Source organism: Dipodomys merriami, unplaced genomic scaffold (genome assembly GCF_024711535.1).
Source record: "Dipodomys merriami isolate MVZ:Mamm:240054 unplaced genomic scaffold, mDipMer1.0.p SCAF_718, whole genome shotgun sequence".
In the NCBI taxonomy this organism is placed as follows: domain Eukaryota; kingdom Metazoa; phylum Chordata; class Mammalia; order Rodentia; family Heteromyidae; genus Dipodomys; species Dipodomys merriami.
In genome coordinates this window covers 21,399-44,529 of record NW_027206311.1, presented here as the reverse complement: position 1 = coordinate 44,529, position 23,131 = coordinate 21,399, and the positions used below count along the sequence as shown (strand labels likewise).

Below are 23,131 nucleotides of genomic sequence, written 5' to 3'. Positions count from 1 at the left end.
TTTTCAGTTTCTTTCTTTCTTTCTTTTCTTTCTTTCTTTTTTTTTTTTTTTTTGTCAGTTTTGGTGCTTGAACTCTGGGCCTGGGTGCTGTCCCTGAGCTCTTCAGCTCACCCTACCACTTGAGCTACAGTGCCACTTCCAGTTTTGTGGTGGTTAATTGGAGATAAGTCTCATGGACTTTCCTGCTCAGGCTGGCTTTGAACTGCAATCTTCAGATCTCAGCCTCCTGAGTAGCTAGGATTACAGGTGTGAGCCTTCCTGCTCCCTGCTAGTTTCTTTTAGTATACCATTACAAAGAATATATTGGATATATTGTGAACTAAGGGAATAATCAGATTCATTCATCTTCCTAATGGGGATAGGTTTGAGGAACCACTTTCGAACTTGCTAAATGAACAACATCGGACTGTGAAGGAGCTACTTGAACAACTAAAGATGAAGAAATCTTCAGCAAAACAACATCCAGAGGCAGAGAGGCTTAAGCCTCAGAGTGAGAAAGTTCACCAAACTCTGACTCTAGATCCAGCACAGAGGAAGAGACTCCAGCAGCAAATGCAACAGGTAAGACTGTTCTTGGTGTTAGGGTTGGATCATCTCATGGCCTGGCACTAAAACCATAAACGAGTGGCTTTGTAAAAGTCAGGATAGCTGTCCTATTACCTGTCGAAATCATGGATACCATAGAAGCTTCATGTCAGTTATGGTTCATGTAGAAATTTAGAAGGACCCCAAGTATATTCAGAATTGGAGACTTCATTCTGAAATGTACTGGCATCTAGGACCAGACAAAATCTTTTCCTTTCTCTAGTCTTAGGTTAAACTTCTTCTGTCAAGGTCCTACATTGTTCTTATAGTATCTCCAGAAAGCAAAATTTGTGTGATGAATTTGAAACATCTTGGTAAGATGTCTTTGTGTTCATGAATGTTTTAATTTCTTTTCCTCTCCAGCATGTTCAGCTATTGACACAAATTCACCTTCTCGCCATCTCCAACCCCAACCTGAGTTCAGAGGCCAGTACCACCAGAATGTTTCTTGTAAGGTTCTAAATATCCCTAACTCTATACACTTGAGTATGAAGTTAGCTTGGCAAGTCATTCCTCACATTTAATGTTACTCACTCTTCATTGTCTACATGTATTTTCTCCAATATTTTTGGTCACTGCCTGCTTTGTCCTATGGCTTCTTTTATTTACTGACAGAATATTACTCACAAATTCCCAGGAAATCAGGAAAACTGTCCTTCACATTCTTACTATGTTACCATCTCCATCTTTGGATCTACCCTGACATTTTCTTTTTTTTTTGGAGGGAGGTGGCGTACCAAGTTTGAACTCAGGGCTTCATGTAGCTTGGCTTGTTTGCTTGCTCTCTCAGCTAATTTTCTACCCCTTGAGCCATATCTTAAGACTGGCTTTTTGCTAGTTTCTTTGGAGATGTAATCTTACAGAATTTTCTGCCTGTGCTAGCTTTGAACCATGATATTTTAGATCTGATTCTCTTAGTCAACTAGGATTATAGATGATAACCCCCCAGTACCTGAGTGGTACTGATACTGCTTTAGATGTTCACTTATAACTGCTTTTCTTTTCTTTTTTTTTTTTTTTTGGTCAGTCGTGAGGCTTGAACTCTGGGCTTGGGCGCTGTCCCTCAGCTCTTCAGCTCAAGGCTAGTCCTCTTCCACTTGAACCATAGCGCCACTTCTAGTTTTCTGGTGGTTATTTGGAGATAAGAGTCTCACAGACTTTCCTGCTCAAGCTGGCTTTGAACTGCCATCCTCAGATCTCAGCCTGGCTGCTTTTCATTTATGTTTATGAAATTTTAAAGAATTATGCAGAAGGGTTTATAAATTTTAAATTTGAGCCAGGCCCTAGGGGCTGACACCTGTAATCCTAGTTACTCAGGAGGCCGAGATCTGAGAATCATGGTCCAAAACAAGGTTCAGGCAGCAAAGTCTATGAGACTTAGCTCCAATTAACCCCTAGAAAACCAGAAGTGGTGCCATGGCTCAAAGTGGTAGCGTGCTAGCCTTGAGCAAAGGAGCTTAGGGACAGCACCCAGGCCCTGAGTTTAAGCCCTGACCCAAAATAAATAAATAAATAAATAAATAAATAAATAAATAATTGAACTAGAGGCATAGATAAAGTAGTAGAATAATTTTGGTACAAATAACAATGATTCTTTTGCTTTTTTGGCAGATATCTTTGGAGTTTGAGTGATAAGATTATTAATTGTCCTAGCTTCTTTGGTACTTAGCAGAGTATACTACTGTGTTCAGAAGATCATGAGGTTATTTTATTTATTCAGAGAAGATAAAAACTAGAAATTAGAACTAGACCAGGTGTGGATGACACACACCTGTAAGGATCTGAGGATTGTAGTTCAAAGCCAGCTTGGCCAGGAAAGTCTGTGACATTCTTATCTCCAGTTAGCTACTAAGAACCCGGTAGTGGAGCTGTGGCTCAAGTGGTAGAGCACTAGCCTTGAGCAAAAAAAGCTTAAAGATAGCTCCCAGGCTCTGAGTTTAAGTGCCAGGAGCAGTGTGTGCGTGCGCGCGTGTGTGCGCGTGCACGCGCGCGTGCACACACACACACAATTAGAATAGCCCTCATTCTTGAAGACCTTAATTGTACCTTGAAAACTAGACAGTATATAAACAAGGCTAACAACACTTTAAGAATAGAACAAGGAGCCAGGTGCCAGTGGCTCACACCTGTAATCCTAGCTACTCAGGAGGCTGAGATCTGAGGATCAGGTTCAAAGCCAGCAGGAAAGTCTGCAAGACTCTTATCTCCAATTAACCACCAGAAAACCGGAAGTGGCGCTGTGGCTCAAGTGGTAGAGTGCTAGCCTTGAGCTGAAGAGCTCAGTGACAGTGCCCAGGCCCAGAGTTCACGCCCTACAACTGACAAAAAAAAAAGAAAGAAAGAAAGAAAGAAAAGAACAAGAGCAAGTGACTACATCACACATTCCTTGAGTTTGACTCAGCAAGAGAAGACCTTAAAAAATAATGTTAAATAATGTTAATTTTTTTTTTTTTTTGGTCAGTCATAGGGCTTGAACTCATGGTATGGGTACTGTCTCTGAGCTTTTATGCTCAAGGCTCTATCACTTTGCTCTATCATTGAGTCATAGCACACTTCCACTTTTCTGTTGGTTAATTGAAGCTAAGAGTCTCATGGTGTTTCCAATCTGGGTAAATGCAGGCTTTGAACCTCAATCCTGAGATCTTAGCCTTACCCTTATGAGTAGCTAGGGTTATAGGTGTGAGCCACCAGCACCCAGAAGACTTTAGTTTTTATCTTTATTTATCTTGTACTAAGAAGGATAATTTAGCATTCAGAGGCTAAGGGCTACTGGTATTAATTATCTGGAATTGTCTTAGATCTTTTTATGTCCTGTTTTCCCAGAAAGAACTGGGAACCTTTGCTGAAAACTCCATCACTCTTCAGCAACAGTTCAACCCCAAGTTTCAGACCTTGTTCCAACCCTGTAACTTGATGGGAGCTATGCAGCTCATTGAAGACTTCAACACACATGTTCATATTGACTGGAGTCCTCGTAAAACTGTCAAGAAGACTGGTAGGGGACAGATGTGTTAACTTCAGGTTTTTATTTGCAATGAGAGATAAGTCAGATAATTTCCTAGGGATAAGGAATAGAATATTTTAAATTTCTTCCTTCTCTCTTTATCCTTCCTTTGTATTTTTACATTTTAGAGTTACCTGGTAATATCCATTCTTAAATAAGGTATGGAGGCAGAAGACAGAAACAGAAGTGTGAGCAGGTAGAGATGTGGAACTTATGGTAAGAATTGGCTTAAATGAGATGTTAGGAAGTGTTAGGTGTCAATTCAAGACAACTGGGCTCTGGTAAAGATGGAAGTCAAAGCCTGGTGCCAGTGGCTCATGCCTATAATCGTTGCTACTCAGGAGGCTAAGATCTGAGAATCACGGCTCGAAGCCAGCCTTGGCAGGAAAATCTGTGAGACTTTTATCTCCATTAAGCCAGAAGTAGTGCTGTGGCTCAAGTGATAGAGCATTAGCCTTGAGCACAAAGAAGCTCAGAGACAGTGCCTGGGCCCTAAGTTCAAGCCCCAAGATTGGCAAAAAAAAAGAACAAAAAAGATGGAAGTCAAGTGTAAAGTTTGGTAATGTTTAGGTATTATGCTCTTATTCATGGATTGAGAGACTAGCTCAGAATCAACTCATTTTACTCCCATGATTATTGTATTATTGTAGAATAGGGTAGATGGTATACCCATTCTGAATGAACTGTAGATATGGAATTAGACACAAAGTCAGAGATGTTACGCATTTGCCAAATATATAACCTTATAACTAAATGTAAGTTTAATTTCTATTTTTCATTGGCTTAGTGTTTATATATATATATATGTGTGTATATGTATATATATTTCCTTTCTTCCTCAAGGTAAATATTTCTTCTGACTTATTTCCTAATATAGTAAATCAGTTGTGATTTATTTTGGATTTAGGTTTATGTTTGGGCTTTTCTTTCAAGTTGAATATAGTTTAACTGTATTCGGTCAGACTGATAACCACCTTCTTTAATTAGCGTAGCTGTGTATTGGTAATAAGAACTTCATTTAATACAAACTGTAGTAATGACTTTTACATTCACAGCCATGTGTTTTTCCTCTGGACATACAGAAAGAATATTAATACAAAGAGAAGTATGGATAGAGTAATTCATGTTTCTGGAAAGGTGTTAGCTCCTAAACCTCAGAAGCTTAGGGGGACAGAATCAGATGTACTGTCCCATTAATTTCATGGTTTTCTTGTTCTCAACCTTAAGAATAATATGGGAGAATTTAATAAAAAGTAAGTAAGAATCAGATAAAATGACACAGGCTTGTAATGCCAGCACTTGGGTGGCTGAGGCACAAGGGCCCCGAGTTTGAGGCTAGCCTAGGAACAAAAGCCAAGCACTTGTGGCTCATGCCTGTAATCTCAACTACTCAGTAGGCTGAGACCTGGAGGATCAAGTAGCCTGAGCAGAAACATCCACAAGACCCCATCTCCAAGGCATGATTCTGATCAAGAAGTATTGTGCTCAAACTAACATGTTGAATTGAAATGTTTTGTACAACTACTTAAAGATAATAAATTAATTGTATAAGTCTCTAGCTCCAAAATAAACAGCAAAAAGCCAGCATGGTTCAAGTGGTAGAGCACCAGCTGATCAAGCTTGAAGCCCTGAATTCAACAATACACAAAGGAACAGCAACAAAAAGGTGGAATACCAGACTTGTGAGGGAGATTAAAGTTAGAATCTTGTCCTAGAAGAGAGAAAACATTATTGAAAGTCTCTTATTATTCAAGGATTTAAAAGTGCAAAGTGGTAAACATTTTTTAAGCATATACTATATGCTAGGTATTGCTAGGTACTTTCTAAGTGTTTATGTTATTAGTATGTTAACATGTTCCACACAGGAAGGATAAGAGTATCAACTTATACTGACATTGGTTGGTACTACTTTTAGGCCTAGGTTAAGTTGAGGAGGATTGGAAACTATTTTGAGGAAGTTAGGTAAGTGGGAACAGGTCAGATTAGATAAGGATAGTTCTACCTGAATTCGAACTGCATTCACAAACTTTGGAAAGCTATCTTTGGTCCTAGTATTCTATTTATCAGAGATATTTTCTCTTTCAGCTGGTGAATTTCCCTGTTTGCCAAAGCAAGTAGCTTGGATACTGGCCACAAGCAAGGTTTTCATGTATCCTGAGCTACTTCCAATATGTTCCCTGAAGGCAAGTAATCCTCAGGATAAGATCATCTTCACCAAAGCTGAGGACAAGTAAGTTTACTGTGGAGTATTGAAAGAAGAAAGTATACCAAAGGGAATAAAGGGTTTTTTGTTTGTTTTTTTGGTGATACTGGGAATTGAATTTATGCCCTGGTGCTTGCTTGCTGGTAGACATTGTATCACTTGAATCATGCCTCTAGTCCAGTCCTTTATTTTTGAGCAGTAGCAGAAAGATGTGTGTGTGTGTGTGTGTGTGTGTGTGTGTGTGTGTGTGTGTGTGTGTGTGTGTGTGTGTGTGTGTGTGTGTGTGTGTGTGTGTGTGTGTGTGTGTGTGTGTGTGTGTGTGTGTGTGTATGTCTGTGTGTTTGTGTACTAGGGTTTAACTCAGTGCTCCTTCAGCTACTTGAACTATGCCTCCAGGTCTTAATCACTAAATTCTAATCTATACAACTGAAAAAAAGAATTACTCTTCCTGGGCATGGTGGCTCTAACCTATAATCGTAGCTACCTGGAAGATAGAAGTTGAAGGGTATGGTTTGAGGCGAGCCCCGGTCAAGAAGTTTGCAACTCTCTATCTCAATCAGTGGCTAGACATAGTGGCATATGCCACCTGGTATTTCAGCTACAGCTGGGTGAAGTAGCATGTACCTGTCATCCCCAGTGACAAGGGGAAACACAAGTATTGGATCAAAGCTCTGACTAGCCTAGGCATTAAAATCAAGACCCTCAGGGCTGGGAATATGGCTTGGTGGTAGATGGCTTGCATAGCATGCATGAAGCCAAGGGTTTGATTCCTCAGTACCACATAAACAGAAAAAGCCAAAGTGCACTGTGGCTCAAGTGGTAGAATGCTAGCCTTGAGCAAAAGAAGTTCAGGGACAGTTACCAGGCCCTGAACACACACACGCACACACACGCACGCACGCACGCACGCAAAACAAAAAAACCCACAAACCCTACCTTGAAAATACCAGTGCAAGAAAGCCATGGCTCAGTGGTAGAATACCGGCTTAACAAGTATGAGGTCCTTAGTTCAACAGTCAATATTGTCAGAGAGAGAAAGAAAAAAAAAGAATTAGTCTTCATGCCTGATGAAAGTCAGAAACCGTGTTTCTCAGTATTGATTTTCCCTTCTATGTTTAGAATATTTACTCCCTCTAGTGAATTAAAGTCAAGGTATTTGAAGAGGGAGGAAGATCAAAGGCAGAATTTTATGCCTCTAACCTTTGCAGTACTACTTATAAAGAAATTAGTAAGAAGTAGCAATAACTCAATGGACAGTAAATCTTCTTTTCCTCTCTAGCTTAGTTTTAGCAAGTATTTAAAGTATGGAGAAATAGAGAAACATTTCCTAGAAGTGGTGATGTGGCTCAAGTGGTAAAGAGCTAGCCTTGAGCTGAAGGGCTGAGGGACAGCGCCCAGGCCCAGAGTTCAAAGCCCCACGACAGACCAATAAATAAATAAATGAATGAATAAATATGAATGAATGAATAGTTGGTATGAGAAACATTTCCTACTCCCCATGCAGGAAATAGCAGTAAAAGACTGCTGATAGCAAATTTTTGATCAGCTCAAATACAAAAGAGATTTCTTTCCTCCTTTATTTCTTTTTTTTTGTCCGGTCATGGGGCCTGAACTCTGGGCCTGGGCGCTGTCCCTCAGCTCTTCAGCTCAAGGCTAGAGCTCTACCACTTGAGCCACGGCGCCACTTCCGGCTTTTTTCTTTTTGCTTATGTGGTGCTGAGGAATCAAACCCAGGGCCTCAGGCATGCAAGGCAAGCGCTCTACCACTGAGCCAACTTCCCAGCCCCTTTATTTCTTTTTTTGTGTTGTTCCTTGGTCTTGAACTCAGGTCCTGGGTGCTGTCCTAAGCTTTTATGCTCAAGACTAATGCTCTGCCACTAGAGCTACAGCTCCGTTTCTGGCATTTTGGTGGTTAATTGGAGATAAGAGTCTCACAGACATTTCTGCGTGGACTGGCTTATCTGTGATCCTCAGATCTCAGCTTTCTGAGTAGTTAGGATTATAGTTGAGAGCCAATGGTGCCTGGCTAACTCAGCTTCTTTTGTTGAGATGGTATCCTGGACAGGATGATAGGTTTGAATCAGTGTGCACAGCTGTTGGTTAGGAAGCAGATCTTGTAAACTTTCTGCCTGGGCTGCCCTGGAGTATCCTTCTACAAAGCTAGGATAACATGTACATGCCACTGTGCCAGCTATTTATTGAGAAGTAGTCTTGCAAACTTTTCTGCCTGGGCTGACCTTGAATGGTGATCCTCCCAATCTCAACTTCCCAAGTAGTAGACATAGATGAGTCACTTCTGTCTGCCTGCATTCCTTCCTTTCTTCCTTACTTCCTTCCTGCCTTCCTTCCTTCCGTCCTTCCTCCCTCCCTCCCTCCCTCCCTCCGTCTCTCTGTCTCTCTGTCTCTGTCTCTCTCTTTATCTCTTTGTCTTTCTTGTCAGTCACGGGTCTTGAACTCTGGGCCTGGGCACTGTCCAGCAGCTTTTCAGTTCAAGGCTAAAACTCTACCACTTGAGCCTTGGTGCCACTTCTGGTTTTCTGAGTGGTTTATTGGAGATAAGAGTCTCATGGCCTGGCCTTTCTGTCTGGGCTGACTTTGAACCTCAGTCCTCAGATCTCAGCCTCCTGTGTAGCTAGGATTACAGGCATGAGCCATCGCCGCTCAGCTCTGCATTTCTTGTATGACTACTACTAACAATTTTATGTTTTGCCTTTTTAAAAAACTTTTTATTGTTATTATAAAGGTGATGTACAGAGGGGTTAAAATTACGTAAGTCAGGTAAAGAGCACATTTCTTTTTGGGTAATGTCACTCATTCCTTTGCTCTCTCTCTTCTCCTCCTATCCCCACCTATAAATTGTATAGTTCATTTTCAACATACTGTCCAATGAGTACCAATACTGCATTTGTTCACCCTTTGTCTCTCCATACACACCCAAAGACATGTAAATGAATAAACAGTACAAAAAGGAATGATAAGAAAAAACAAGCCAGAAAAGACCTCTTGTTTTTATTTCCTGGAGTTCATTTCATTAAATATTTTGTTTTTTGATTTTTGTTTTTTTTTGGTTGTGGGACTTGAACTCTGGGCTTGGGAGCTCAAGGTTAGTGCTCTACCACTTGAGCCACAAGGCCACTTCTGGGTTTCTAGTGATTAATTAGAGATAAGAGTCTCATGGGGACTTTCCTGCCCAGTCTGGCTTTGAACTGCCATCCTCAGTAGCTAGGATTACAGGCGTGAGCCACTGGTGCCCAAGTTCAATAAATATTTTGTGGGGGGTCCAGTCATGGGGCCTGAACTCTGGGCCTGGGCACTATCCTTCAGCAATTCAGCTCAAGGTTAGCCCTCTACCACTTGAGCCACAGCGCCACTTCCTGCTTTTTTTCTTTTTGCTTATGTGGTGCTGAGGAATCGAACCCAGGGCCTCATGCATGCAAGACAAGCACTCTACCACTGAGCCACCTTCCCAGCCCCTCAATAAATATTTTGTATGATCAGATGCACATAAGCATTGTGCCTTTCTGCTCCTCTACCAAGGGGAGTCTTCTTTGTTCTCATTGTGTATGATGCCTACAGACCTCCATAATTTATTATGTCCTGGTATTTAGACCTAGCTTCATCATATGAGAGAAAACATGCATCATTTTGTCTCTCTGAGCTTGGCTTACCTCACTTAACAAGATTTGTTCTATGTCCCTCCATTTCCCTGCAAATGACATATTAGTATTCTTTCTAATGGCTGTATAAAATTCTATTGTGTTCAGGTACCACATTTTTTGAATCCACTCATCTATTGTTGGGCATCTGGACTGTTTCCACAACTTGGCTATTGTGAATAATGCAGTAGTGAACATGGATGTGACAGTGTCTTTATGGCATCCTGGCTTGAAATATTCTGTGTAGATGCCCAGGAGTAATATGGCTGGGTTGTAGGGAAGATCTAAGTTTAGTTTTTTGAGGAATCTTCAGACTGCTGTCCAGAGTGGTTATAGTAGTTTACATTCCCACCAATAATGCAATAGGGTTCCTTTTTCCCTACATCCTCGTCAACATTTGTTGTTCGAATTCACAATGTTGGCCAATCTAACTAAGGTAAGATGAATCTCAGAATTGTTTAAGGGCTGGGAAGGTGGCTCAGTGGTAGAGAGCTTGCCTTGCAATGCATGAGGCCCTGGGTTCGATTCCTCAGTACCACATAAGCAGAAAAAGCCGGAAGTGGCCCTGTGACTCAGTGGTAGAGCGCTTGCCTTGAGCTGAAGAGCTGAGGGACAGTGCCCAGGCCCAGAGTTCAGGCCCCACAACGGGCGAAAAAAAAAAAAAAACAAAAAAAAAAACAGAATTGTTTGATTTGCATTACCTTTTATGGCCAGGGAGCTCCTTGTATATTTTTGATACTAAGACTTTGATGTATTGCTGGTAAAGATCTTTCCCTAGTCTGTTAGCTATCTTTCTAGTTTAGTAACTGTGTTCTTTGCTGTGCAAAAACTTTTCATTTTGATGTAATCCCATTTGTTTCTCTCCAATCTGTTGTGCCCCTCAGACTCTTTTCAAAAAGTTTCTGCTTGTGCCTATGAGTTCTAGTGATTCTCCTACTCCCTCTTGAAGTAATTTCAGGAAGTGGTGCTGTGGCTCAAGTGGTAGAGTGCTAGCCTTGAGCTGAAGAGCTGAGGGACAGCGCCCAGGCCCAGAGTTCAAGCCCACGACCGACAAAAACAAAAAAACAAACAAAAAACAAACAAAAAAAGCCTGAAGTAATTTCAAAGTTTCAAGTTGGTTTTTTTGTTTTGTTTTGTTTTTGTTTTTTGGATCCTGTCGTGGGGCCTGAATTCTGGGCTTGGGCACTGTCCCTCAGCTCTTCAGCTCAAGGCTAGCGCTCTACCACTTGAGCCACAGCGCCACTTCCAGCTTTTTTTTTTTTTGCTTATGTGGTGCTGAGGAATCGAACCCAGGGCTTCATGCAGGCAAGGCAAGTGCTCTACCACTGAGCCATCTTCCCAGCCCCTCAAAGTTTCAAGTAGAACATTGAGGTCTTTGATCCATTTTGAGTTAATGCTTGTACATAGTAACCAACAGGGAGATAAGAGTCTCATGGACTTTGCTGCCTGGGCTGGCTTCAAAGCGTGATCCTCAGATCTCAGCCTGCTGAGCTGAGCTGAGCTGAGCTGAGTGTGAGCCAGCACCTGGAAGAATGATTCTTCTTTTGTATTTCTTTCAAATTTATTTAAACTTTTTTAAAAAATAATTTTTTTATTGAGATTAGGTGATTACATAAATTTCATATATTTCACAGTATTTTGGAATAGTGATAGTTAAAGTCACAAACACATTTTAACTTTCACAAGGCAAATTGTCATTATGGTCTATAAAGTTTGTGAATTCTATGAGTTTTGACAATACAATTATTTCTTCCACATCAGGTGATGTTTATATTTCCTTTTGCCTAGTGTAAGCTGTTCCCTCTTTCCCTCTCATTCCCTCCCTCCCATCATTGCCTTTGAGTTGCTTAGTTCATTTTCATCTATGTCCAGTGCAGTTGATGGGCCCCCCTGTTGTAATGTTTTCCCGTTTCTCTCTGATTCTATGTCCTCCTCCCAGCTTCCCTCAAATATGCACATACATATACGATATATGTTGTCAAGAGCACAGAGTAATTTAGCAATGACAAAATGAGAGGAAGTCTTGTTTCTCGAGTCCTGTTTACTTTGTTATATCTCCTTGCATTTTGGCTTTTAGCATCCACATATCAGGGAGACTATGTGCTGTTTGTCTCTTTGCTTAAAATGATTTGCTCTAGTTCCATCCATTTCCCTGCAGATGCCATTATTTTGTCCTTTCTAATGGCTACATAATATTCCATTGTATATAGGTACCACAGTTTTGGATCCACTCATCTGTAGTGGGGCATCTGGGTTGTTTCCATATCTTGGCTATTGTGAACAGTGTTGCAACGAACATGGAGATGCGTGTGTCCTTGTATCCTGGTTCCTTTGCTCAGGGTAGATGCCTAGGAGTGGTATAGGTGGGTCTATATTCAGCTTTCTGAGATACCTCCATACTGCTTTCCAAAGTAGTTGTATTAGTGTACATTGCCAACAGCAGTGCAGTAGAGTTCCTCTTTCTCTGCATCCCCTCCAGCAATTGTCCTTGGCTGAATTTAGGATGTGGGCCATTCTGACTGGGGTAAGGTAGTATCTTAAGGTTGTTTTTATTTGCATTTCCGTTACAGCCAGGGATGAGGAACATTTTCTCATGTATTTCTTTGCCTTTTTTTTTCCTCTTCTGAGAAGTCTCTCTTTAGCTCCTTTGCCCATTTAATGATTGGTTTGTTAGATTTGGGAGGGGTTAGTTTCTTGATATTAGGCTCTTGTCTGATATATTGCTGATAAATATTTTTTTTTCCCCAATTAGTTGGCTGTCTTTCTAGTTTGGTTGCTGTTTCTTTAGCTATGCAGAAACTTTTTATCGAGTCTCTCTCCAATATGTTGTGACACGTTTATCGAGTCTCTCTCCCATATTGTGACCCTGGGACTCTGTTCAGGAAGTTCCTTACTGTGTTTATAAGTTCAAGTGTCTCTCCTACTCTGTCCTGCAATAGTTTCAGAGTATCAGGTTTGATGTTGAGGTCTTTAATCCATTTTGAGTTGATGTTAATACATGGTGACAGGCTGTGCACTATTAATTTTCTGCATGTGGCTGCCCAGTTTTTCCAGAACCAATAGTTGAAGAGGCCATGCTTCTTCCACTGTATGTCTTTGGCTTCTTTGTCAAATATCAACTGACTGTAGGTATGTGGTTTTTGTTTTTGTTTTGTTTTTGGGTCCAGTTGTGGGGCCTGAATTCTGGGCCTGGGTGCTGTCCCTCAGCTCTTCAGCTCAAGGCTAGCGCTCTGCCACTTGAGCCACAGGGCCACTTCTGGCTTTTTTCTTTTTTTGCTTATGTGGTGCTGAGGAATCCAACCCAGGGCCTCAGGCATGCAAGGCAAGGGCTCTACCACTGAGCCACCTTCTCAGCCCCTGTAGGTATGTGGTTTTATTTCTGGGTCTTCTAATCTGTTCCATTGGTCTTTGAGTCTTTTTTTGTACCATTACCAAGCTGTCTTTGTTATTATGGCTCTTTAGTAGAGCTTGAAATCTGGTATCGTGATCCCTCTGCATTCTTTCTTTTGTCTAGAATTGCTTTGGCTATTCTAGGTCTTTTGTTGTTCCATATGAATTTTTGGACTGTTTTCTCTATTTCAGTAAAGTACATCATTGGGATTTTAATGGGAATTGCATTGAATTTATATATCAATTTTGGCAGTATGGCCATTTTCACTATATTAATTCTGCCTATCCAAGAACATGGAGGTCTTTCCATTTCCTGGTGTCCTGTATGATTTATTTTTTTAGGCTTTTATAGTTTTCATTAAATTGATCCTTTACATCTTTGATTAGGTTAATTCCTAGATTTTTTTTTTGAGGTTATTGTGAATGGGGTTGTTTCCTTGATTTCCCTTTCTGCTTGTACATTGTTGGTGTACAGAAAGGTGATTAATTTTTGTTGGTTAATTTTGTGTCCTGCTACTTTAACAAAGTGTTTATAAGCTCTAAGAGTTTGGAGGTGGAGCTTTTGGGATCGTTAAGATACAATATCATGTCATCTGCAAAAAGGGATATTTTAACTTCTCCTCCCCTATGCAGATCCCTTTAATGTCTTTTTCTTACCTTATTGCTCTGGCTAAGGTTTCCAGAACTATATTGAAGAGGAGTAGAAAGAGTAGGCATCCTTGTCTTGTTCCTGTTTTTAAGGGAATTGGTTGCAGTTTTCCCCATTAAGTATAATATTGGCTATTGGTCTGTTGTATAAGACTTTTATTGTGTTAAGGAATGTTCCTTCTAGTCCTGTTTTCTCCAGAGCTTTTTTTTTAATGTAAAGTTTATTTTATCGGTTGTGGGGCCTGAACTCTGGGCCTGGGCGCTGTCCCTCAGCTCTTCATCTCAAGGCTAGCACTCTCCCACTTGAGTCACAGCACCACTTCCGGTTTTTTCTGCATATGTGGTGCTGAGGAATCAAACCCAGGGCCTCATGCATATATGGCAAGCACTCTACCACTAAGCCACCTTCCCAGCCCTATTGGCTAAAATTTTATTGAGGAGCTTTGCTTCTGTGTTCATCAAAGAGATTGGTCTGTGGTTCTCTTTTTTTTATTGAGTCTTTGCCTGGTTTGGGTATGAGTGTGCTATTAGCTTTATAGAATGAGTTTGGGATTGCTCCCTCTGTTTCTATTCCTTGGAAGAACTTGAGGAGTATGGGTATTAGTTCCTCTTTAAAGGTCTTATAGAATTCCGTAGTGAATCCATCCAGTCCTGGGCTTTTCCTTGTTGGAAGACTTCTGATTTCTTCCTCTATCTCATTGTGAGTTGTTGGCTTATTAATTGATTTATTTCTTTTTGGTTCAGTTTGGGCAATTTGTATTTCTCTAGATATTCATCCATTTCTGCTAGGTTTTTCTTCCTTAGTGAGTATAGAGTCTGGAAATAGTTCTTTATAATTGTTTGGATGTCTTGGGTAATTGTTGTAATTTTTCCCGTGGCATCCCTGGTCTTATTGATTTGGGTCTCCTCTTTTCTTTTTTTAGTTAATCTTGCCAGAGGTCCATCAATTTTATTAATTTTGTCAAAAAACCAGCCTTTTGTTTTATTAATTTTAAAGTTTTCTTAGTCTCTATCTCATTTTATTTTGGTTATCTCACTCCATCTAGTAAGTTTGGGTTTAACATTTTCTTGTTTCTTTAGCAGTTTTATTTTGGTTATCTCACTCCATCTAGTAAGTTTAGGTTTAACATTTTCTTCTTTCTCTAGCAGTTTTAGATTATTTACTTGATCTGTCTCTGTTTTCTTGATAGGTGCACTGAGAGCAATAAATTTGCCCCTCAGGACTGCTTTTGCCATATCCCACAGATTTCTTTGTGATGTGTATTCATTTTCATTGAATTGTAGGAACTTTTAAAATCATTTAATTTCTTCTGTGACCCAGGTGTTGCTCAGAAGTGTGCTGTTTAATTTCCATGTGTTTGAGTGATTTCTGTTGTATGCTTTGTTATTGAGAACTAGTTTGATTTCACTATGGTCACATAGATTACAGGGGATTATGTTGACTTTCTTGTATTTGCTTAAATTCCTTATATGAACTAAGATACGATCTATTTTGTAGAAAGTTCCATGGGCTGCTGAGAAGAGTATGTATTGTTGTTGGCTAGAAAACAATATATGTCAGTTAAGTCCACTTGAGATAGGGCATCACTTAATTTGGAGATGTCTTTGCCAATTCTCTGGTTGGTAGAACTGTCCTTTGGTAAGAGTGGAGTATTAAAGTCTCCTAATATTATTGTATTTAGAGCTATCTTTTCCTGTAAGTCTGAGAGTATTTGCTTAACATATTTGGGTGCACCAATGTTTGGAGAGTATAGATGGACAATGGTGATATCCTCTTCTTGGATTGTTCCCTGTATTAATATGTAGTGCCCTTTCTTGTCTTTTTGTAATGATTTTAATGTAAAGTTTATTTTATCAGATATCAGGATGGCAACTCCTACCTTCTTTTTTTTTTTTTTTTTGAGGGGTCCGGTCGTGGGGCCTGAACTCTGGGCCTGGGTGCTGTCCCTCAGCTCTTCAGCTCAAGGCCAACGCTCTACCACTTGAGTCACAGTGCTACTTCCGGCTTTTTTCTTTATGTGGTGCTGAGGAATCGAACCCAGGGCCTCAGGCATGCAAGGCAAGCACTCTATCACTGAGCCACCTTCCCAGCCCCTAACTCCTACCTTCTTGTTGGGAGCATTTGCATGGTAGATCTTCCTGCAGCCTTTTACTCGGAGTTTGTTTTTATCTTTGGCTGTGAGATAAGTCTTTTGAAGACAAATTGATGTATCTTGTTTTCTGATTCAGTCTGCAGTTCTTTTTCTTTTGATTGGTAAATTGAGTCTATTAATATTTATGGTTATTATAGAGAGGTGTATTGTGTTTCCTGTCATTTTCCTGCTTTCCTAAGTTTTTCTTCTTTCCTTTCCTCCTGGGTTTACTAAGTTGATCTAGTGATATCTTTCTGATATGGATCCCTGATCTTGATTGTTTTCTTCAGATTGTAATCTCCCTCTTAGCATTCTTTGTAATGCTAGCTTATTGTTTATGAATTCATTTAGTTTTTCTTTTCTATTAAAAATTTTAGTTTCTCTGTTGAAAGTGAATGCTAGCTTCACTGGATATACCAGTCTGGACTGGCAGTTACTGGTTCTCAGGGCTCAGATGGTATTTTCCCAGGCTTTCCTTGCGTTCTGTGTGGAGAGATCCGTAGTGATTCTAATTTTTTCCCCATGTAGTGTAGCTCCTTCTTTGCTGCATGAGAAATTGTTTCTTTCTTTTTTTTTTTTTTTGGTCGGTCGTGGGGCTTGAACTCTGGGCCTGGGCGCTGTCCCTCAGCTCTTCAGCTCAAGGCGAGCACTCTACCACTTGAGCTACAGTGCCACTTCCGGTTTTCTGGTGGTTTATTGGAGATAGGAGTCTCACGGTCTTTCCTGCCCGGGCTGGCTTTGAACCGCGATCCTCAGATCTCAGCCTCCTGAGTAGCTAGGATTACAGGCGTGAGCCACCAGCGCCCGGTGAGAGATTGTTTCTTTAGTGCTGAAATCTAGAATTTTTACTATAATGTGCCTAGCAGTGTTCCTCCTGGGATCCTGCTTGTTCGGTGTTCTGTAAGCCTCTGTTATGTAGGTAAGATTTAAGACTGGGAAAATTTTTAGTGATGATCTTATTGAAAAAGTGTTGCATTCCTCTATTCTGGTATTCCTTACGTTTGTCCACCCCAATTACACAACAGTTAAATTTCTTGGCATATTTTGAGTGCGTTTTCCATATCTGTAACTTTTTTTTCCCAGTTCCTGCATTTTGTCTTCAGTATCTGATATTCTGTTTTCCATTTCATTCACTCTATTACCTGCGGCGTCTTCCATTGTGGTTTGCATGGAGGAAATTGAGCCATTTATGATTTCTATGTCAGTTCTCAGAGTATTAATCTCATCTTTTAGCAAGGTGTATACTGCATCCATTTTTTAATGCATTTCTTGTTTGAAATCCTGGATCTCTTTTGCTAATTCATTTCTTTGTTCTTTAAATTTCTTTTTTTTTTTTTTTCGTGGGGCCTGAACTCTGGGCTTGGGCGCTGTCCCTCAGCTCTTCAGCTCAAGGCTAGTGCTGTACCACTTGAGCCACAGCGCCACTTCTGGCTTTTTTTCTTTTCGCTTATGTGGTGCTGAGGAATCGAACCCAGGGCCTCATGCATGCAAGGCAAGCGCTCTACCACTGAGCCACCTTCCCAGCCCTGTTCTTTAAATTTCTGATCCATTTCTCACTTTAATTCTTGAGTCATTGTCTCTGTCCTCTCTTGGATGTAGCATTTGTCTTCCATTCCTTTTTTGCTTCCACTGGAGTTCTTCCCTGGGTGGCCGCTGGCCTTTGAGTTTGGTTTGCTGTCTTGGCAGTTGATGAATCATGTAATTTTTGGCTGTGATTTTCACATGTGGATTCAGGGATTATTGGAGACCAAGTCCAGACTCTGACTGTTTTGGTCACTAGGTGGCTGTCTTTGCTTGGTTCTGGATTGGTTCCTGGATTAATTGATGAAGCTTGTTCTCAGCCCTGGGCTGGTTGAGAGAACTTTACCTGGTCTCAGTTCTGTTGGGGGAGGGACTGCTTTTCAGCTGCTGGTCTGACACATGTAGGGCTCACTCTTAGATTCTGGTGGGTAGACACACTCCCCTCCTCTGCTGTGGTGTGCACTCAGATCCTGACCAGTCAGGGTCAAGCGGTTCAGACAGCTTGGGCTCCCACCTGGGACACAGAGAGGGCTTGTTCTGGTGGATAGACACACTCCCCCTTCTGCTGCGATAAGTGCTTAGATCCTAACTAGTAAGGACAAGTGGTTCAGACAGCTTGGCTCCCACCTGGGATACAGGTAGGGCTCCTTCAGCTGCCTGCTGGAGATCCCAGGCAGTTCTCACCTTCAGTTAAGGACCAGCAGCCTAGACTGCTCTCCCTCCCTCCCAGGGGCACTCTTGGTCAAGCCTGGTTGGGGGGGGGGGAGATTGGGGAGTGTTTGCTGCTGGTTGCTGGGGTGCTTGCACAGTTCCCAGCTTCCATAGGACCTTTAGCCCAGGTGGTAGAGGGACGGGTCCAAGTCAAGTTCTGGGGGTTACCACCAGTACTGGTCTCCCATGGCGGGGATGGGGGGAGGCGTACCCTGTGGGGTACTAACTTATCTTAGAGCTAGTTATGAGCCGTCCAGTGATACTGTGGCAGATTGCTGTTTTTGTGTGCTGTAGGTTGTTGGTCACCACCATGTTCCGTGTGGGCTGTGCTGGGTGGTGGTGTGGGCTGGGTTTGTGTTTCACAGTCTCTGCCTCTGTTTATGCTGTCTGGGTCAGCGCTGTGGCCGTTTTCTGTGGTGGCCTTCTATAGACCGGACTGCTTTGGTTCTGGGGTCCCCAGCCACCGTGGGCCAGGGTGCTTTGGCAGGATGATGTGGAGCTGAGCTGGGGTGAGGAGTAGGGGAGGGGGTCTTCCTGCGGTTCTGAGCTCTTCATTTTCTGTCTCTGTTTGCACCCTCTGGGTTGGCACCGGCTCTTGGGAGTCTTCTGGGAATCTTGGGACTGTTGTGGCTCTGTGGTTCCCAGTGGGTCCTGGGCCAGGCCACTTGGGTGGCTTGGCGCAGAGACATGCTGCCAGCAAGGGGTGGGGGAAGGGTCTTCCTGCTTTACCATCTTTGTGTAGGTTCTGAAGTTTTTTTTCTTTTCTTTTTTTCACTTCCTATATCTCTCTGGGTATTAGGCCTTTTTGTTGTTGTTGGTCGTCAGACTCTTGGAGAAATGGAGTGTTGAAACCTGAACTCTCTGTTTGGTTGGAGAGAGTGTGGTGTTTCCCGCTTGTTCCATTGCCATCTTGGCCCTCCTCTAAACTTACGTTTTATAGTATGAAGCTCATTGTGATCTGATACTTAATGATTTTTTTTTTTTTTGAGAAAGAATCTTACTCTATTACCCAGTGTGGCCTTGAATTCCTGGTCTTGAGTGATTCTCTTGCCTCTCCCTTCCAAGTACCTTGAACAACAGGCTAGAAACCACTATGCCCATCTTATTAATGATTTTATGCCTTGCTTTTCCTGTTTACCAGTAGTTTGGACTCTTTTTGAATGTTTTGTTTTTTGCAGTCTTGGATGAAACTTGGGACCTCACACATGCTAAGCAGGTACTCTTCCAGCAGAGACTGTACCTCCAACCCTTTCTCTTTGGTCTTTACAATACTTACCATCACTCACAAAACATATAAAACTTGTTATTGAGTAGCCACCAGTGTGTATAAGGATGAGATATAGAAATTGTGTATTTGAAAATATTGTGGAATTAGTGTGGGGAGGATATTTTGGAAAATGTCCGGGAGATGAGATTTACTATGATTGCTCTTTTCTCAGTTTGTTAGCTTTAGGATTGAAACATTTTGAAGGGACTGAGTTTCCAAAGCCTTTAATCAGCAAGTACCTTGTAACCTGCAAGACTGCCCACCAACTCACAGTGAGAATTAAGAACCTGAACTTGAACCGAGCTCCTAACAACATCATTAAAGTAAGTGTTCCCTGAAAACTCCCCTGAGGTTCTCATTCCATGTGTGTCTTTTTTCCCTCCTCTTTTTAATGTCAGTGTAGAGAGGGATCTTTTATCTGAGGCTCATCTCTCCCACTCTTGTAGTAGATTAATTCCATGTATGCCTTGTCAAAGATACTCGTTCATCATTTTCCTCTGGAGTATCTTTATCCTCACCTCTCTTATGGATAGTCTCTCTAAATAAGAGATTATTAACCGGGTGCCAGTGGCTTATGCCTGTAATCTTAGCTACTCAGGAGGCTGAGAACAGAGGATTGCGGTTCAAAGCCAGCCTGGGCAAGAAAGTCTGTGAGATCAGAAAGTCTTATAACCAATTAACCATGAGAAAACTGGAAGTGGTGCTGTGGCTTAAGTGGTAGAGCACTTGCCTTGAGCTGAATTGCTGAAGGACAGTGCCCAGGCCCAGAGTTCAAGCCCTACAACCGACAAAAAAAAAAAAGGGATTATTCAAGTCATAAAAGATTTCATAAATCTTTAATTTCCTTTATATAGTCTTCTTTTACTTTAACCTTGCAAGGGTATACAGTATTCCACTCATGTTCTTCTTAGCTCAGCTCTTTTATTTATGTTGAAGTTATACAGTATGTGCTTTATATGTACAGGTTTTTTTCTTTTTTTTGGGTCCGGTCATGGGGCCTGAACTCTGGGCCTGGGCGCTGTCCCTCAGCTCTTCAGCTCAAGGCCAGTGCTCTACCACTTGAACCACAGCACCACTTCCAGCTTTTTTCTTTTTTCTTATATGGTGCTGAGGAATTGAACCCAGGGCCTCATGCATGCAAGGCAAGCGCTCTACCACTGAGCCACCTTCCCAGCCCTGTACAGGTATATTTTAAAGAGACAAATAGTCCTATGAGGCTTGTTATGAAAAAGTTTTTTTCTCTCATACTAAGCAAGTTTTCTTTGGGTTGGTGGGTTTCCTACAACATCTAAGTATACCCTCCCTGTAATTGACGCTTGATGTTTTAGATTTAGGCCTAATTTTATGAAACTTCAACCATTGATGCTGAACATTTAAGTCCCTCCCTCCCCTTTTAAAAAAAATTAACCTTCAGGGACCCAGATCTATCCCATTCTTCTTCTTATTTATCTTATTTATTCATTGATGTATTTCTTTTCTTGTCAGTCCTGGGGCTTGAACTCAGGGCCTGGGCACTGTCCCTGAGCCTCTATGTGCTCAAGGCTAGTACTTTACCACTTGAGCCATAGCACCACTTCCTGCCTTTTCTGTTTGTGTGGTACTGACAAATCAAACCCAGAGCTTCATGCATGCTAGGCAAGCATTCTACCACTGAGCCACATTCTCAGACAGGGTCCTAGATTTTGAACTCAGGGCCTGGGTACTGTCCCTGGGCTTTATTTGCTCAAGGCTAGCCCTCTGCCACTTGAGTCACAGTTCCACTTCCAGGTTTGTGGTAGTTAATGGAGATAAAAGTCTCACAGACTTTCTTGCCTGGGCTGGCTTTGAACCTTGATGCTCAGTTCTCAGCTTCCTGGGTAGCTAGGATTACAGGTGTGAGTTACTGTTGCCCAGCTTAAAAAAACAATTGTGTCATTAGGATTTTGTTGCATCTTATCCCACAAAATATTTTTGTTCAGGTTTAAGATGTATATCAGTTTTAAAGCACATTGTTGTATGTATATTTTCTTTTCTTGTTGGGTATGGGACTTGAACCAGGGCGTGAGTGCTGTTCCTGGGCTTTTTCTGCTCAAGGCTAGTGTGCCACCACTTTAAGCCACAACTCCATTTCAGCTTTCTAGTGGTTAATTGGAGAGTCTCACAGACTTTCCTGCAGAGCTGGCTTTGAATTACAATCCTCAGATCTCAACCTCCTGAGTAGCTAGGATTACAATTGCGAGTCACCAGTGCCCAGCTGTATGTAATTCTTCTTTTTTTTTTTTTTTTTTTTTTGTCGGTCGTGGGGCTTGAACTCTGGGCCTGGGAGCTGTCCCTCAGCTCTTCAGCTCAAGGCGAGCGCTCTACCACTTGAGCTACAGCGCCACTTCTGGTTTTCTGGTGGTTTATTGGAGATAGGAGTCTCACGGTCTTTCCTGCCCGGGCTGGCTTTGAACCGCGATCCTCAGATCTCAGCCTCCTGAGTAGCTAGGATTACAGGCGTGAGCCACCAGCGCCCGGCTTGTAATTCTTCTTATATAGAGTGTCATTATTGGTCTATTTGTCTGTCTTTCCCACTAGTTGGAAGTAGGAATTGCTTGAAATTAGGAATTGCTTCTCTTGTCTTTATGCTCAACTTTATACCTCTGTGCTTGGTACACATTCAACATATTCTGAAAGAATAGGTGTTTATTATCTATGGTTTAAGCCCAATACTCCCTTATTTATCCATCCATCCATACATTCATCTATCCATTCTTCATTGTTGGGGATCAGGTACCAGTCCTCATGCATGCTAGGCAAAACTGTAGCTAAATCTCCATGTTTTCCTCTCTCATTGGTTCCAAAAATTGAATCATTTTTCTTTTCCTTTCTATGATGTTTACAGCATTACTTGTGTGAAAGTAGTTTTCAGGTGTCCAAGAGGAAGGTGAAGTCAGTATCTGCAGCTGTGGACCAAGGGCAAATCCTACACAAAGTTATTCTCACCAACTGCTACCTTTTTCTCTGTGACCTAAATGTTTTCCTTTTTCCCAATCTGTATGGAGACTGCCAGTTAGGAGATTCTAAGTAATTATAAAATCTTTATAAATTATAGATTAACAAAAATATTGCATATTTTTGGAAGGAATATAACTAATGCTTTATTTCTTAATGCTGTTTTAAAAATTATTATTAAATAGTTGTACAAAAAGGTTTCAATTCCGTAAGTCAGGTTATGAGTACAATGCTTCTTGATCAGTGTCACCATCACCCCTTGCATTGTTCTCCCCCATTCATTCATGCTCAGTTTTATAAGAAGACTAAACAGCTGCCAATCCTGGTAAGGTGTTGTGAAGAGATCCAGCCACATCAGTGGAAGCCACCTGTAGAGAGAGAAGAACACCGACTCCCTTTCTGGTTAAAGGTACCGCCTTTCTCCTAAAAGTCTATTGGAGGCCTAAAGTAACCACAATTTCTGGCAGAAATATCAAGGTTACCTTTTTTTTTTTCTTTTTTCTTTTTTCCCTCAGTCCTGGGGCTTGACCTCAGGACCTAGGCACTGTCCCTGAGCTTCTTTTGCTCAAGGCTAGCACTCTACCACTTGAGCCACAGCACTCCTGGCTTTTCTGTTTATATGGTACTAAGGAGTCGAACCCAGGGCTTTTTGCATGCTAGGCAAACACTCTACCACGAAGCAACCTTCCAGCTCTCAAGGGCTACTTTAAGCTTCTAATATTTTAGTTGTTGAACTGAGACTTATTTCCCTTATATACCCTTCTTCCTTTACTCTTCTGCTTTTCTCCTAGGTAATTACAGTCTTCTCAAAATAATGATAAAATAATAATTTCTAAAACTCAAAGAAGAGTTTATATAATATATTTGATATGTAGAAAGACCCTTTTTGGAAAGATAACTTGAGACTGTCTGGAAAGGTCCTTAAAAATCTAGAGAGTCCTATACTTTATCTCCTTTTTTTCTTTTTTGGAGGTAGATACTGGTGTTTGAGCTCAGGAGTTTGAATTACTTGCTCATTCCCCTTGAGCCATACTTTTCCTT

At 41.4% G+C, this 23,131-nt stretch overlaps 1 protein-coding gene across 4 annotated transcripts in view; it reads left to right on the top strand.

Moving 5' to 3' along the window:
* The window catches only part of LOC138818137 (GON-4-like protein), an 85,668-nt gene that overhangs the window by 44,559 nt on the left and 17,978 nt on the right, over positions 1 to 23,131 (top strand). For all 4 annotated transcript variants that reach the window (XM_070009060.1, XM_070009059.1, XM_070009061.1 and 1 more), the window contains 6 exons: positions 363 to 561; positions 949 to 1,035; positions 3,409 to 3,580; positions 5,675 to 5,819; positions 19,290 to 19,440; positions 22,383 to 22,499. In XM_070009060.1, the coding sequence (XP_069865161.1) occupies positions 363 to 561; positions 949 to 1,035; positions 3,409 to 3,580; positions 5,675 to 5,819; positions 19,290 to 19,440; positions 22,383 to 22,499 (871 nt within the window). The remainder of the gene's footprint in view (positions 1 to 362; positions 562 to 948; positions 1,036 to 3,408; positions 3,581 to 5,674; positions 5,820 to 19,289; positions 19,441 to 22,382; positions 22,500 to 23,131) is intronic.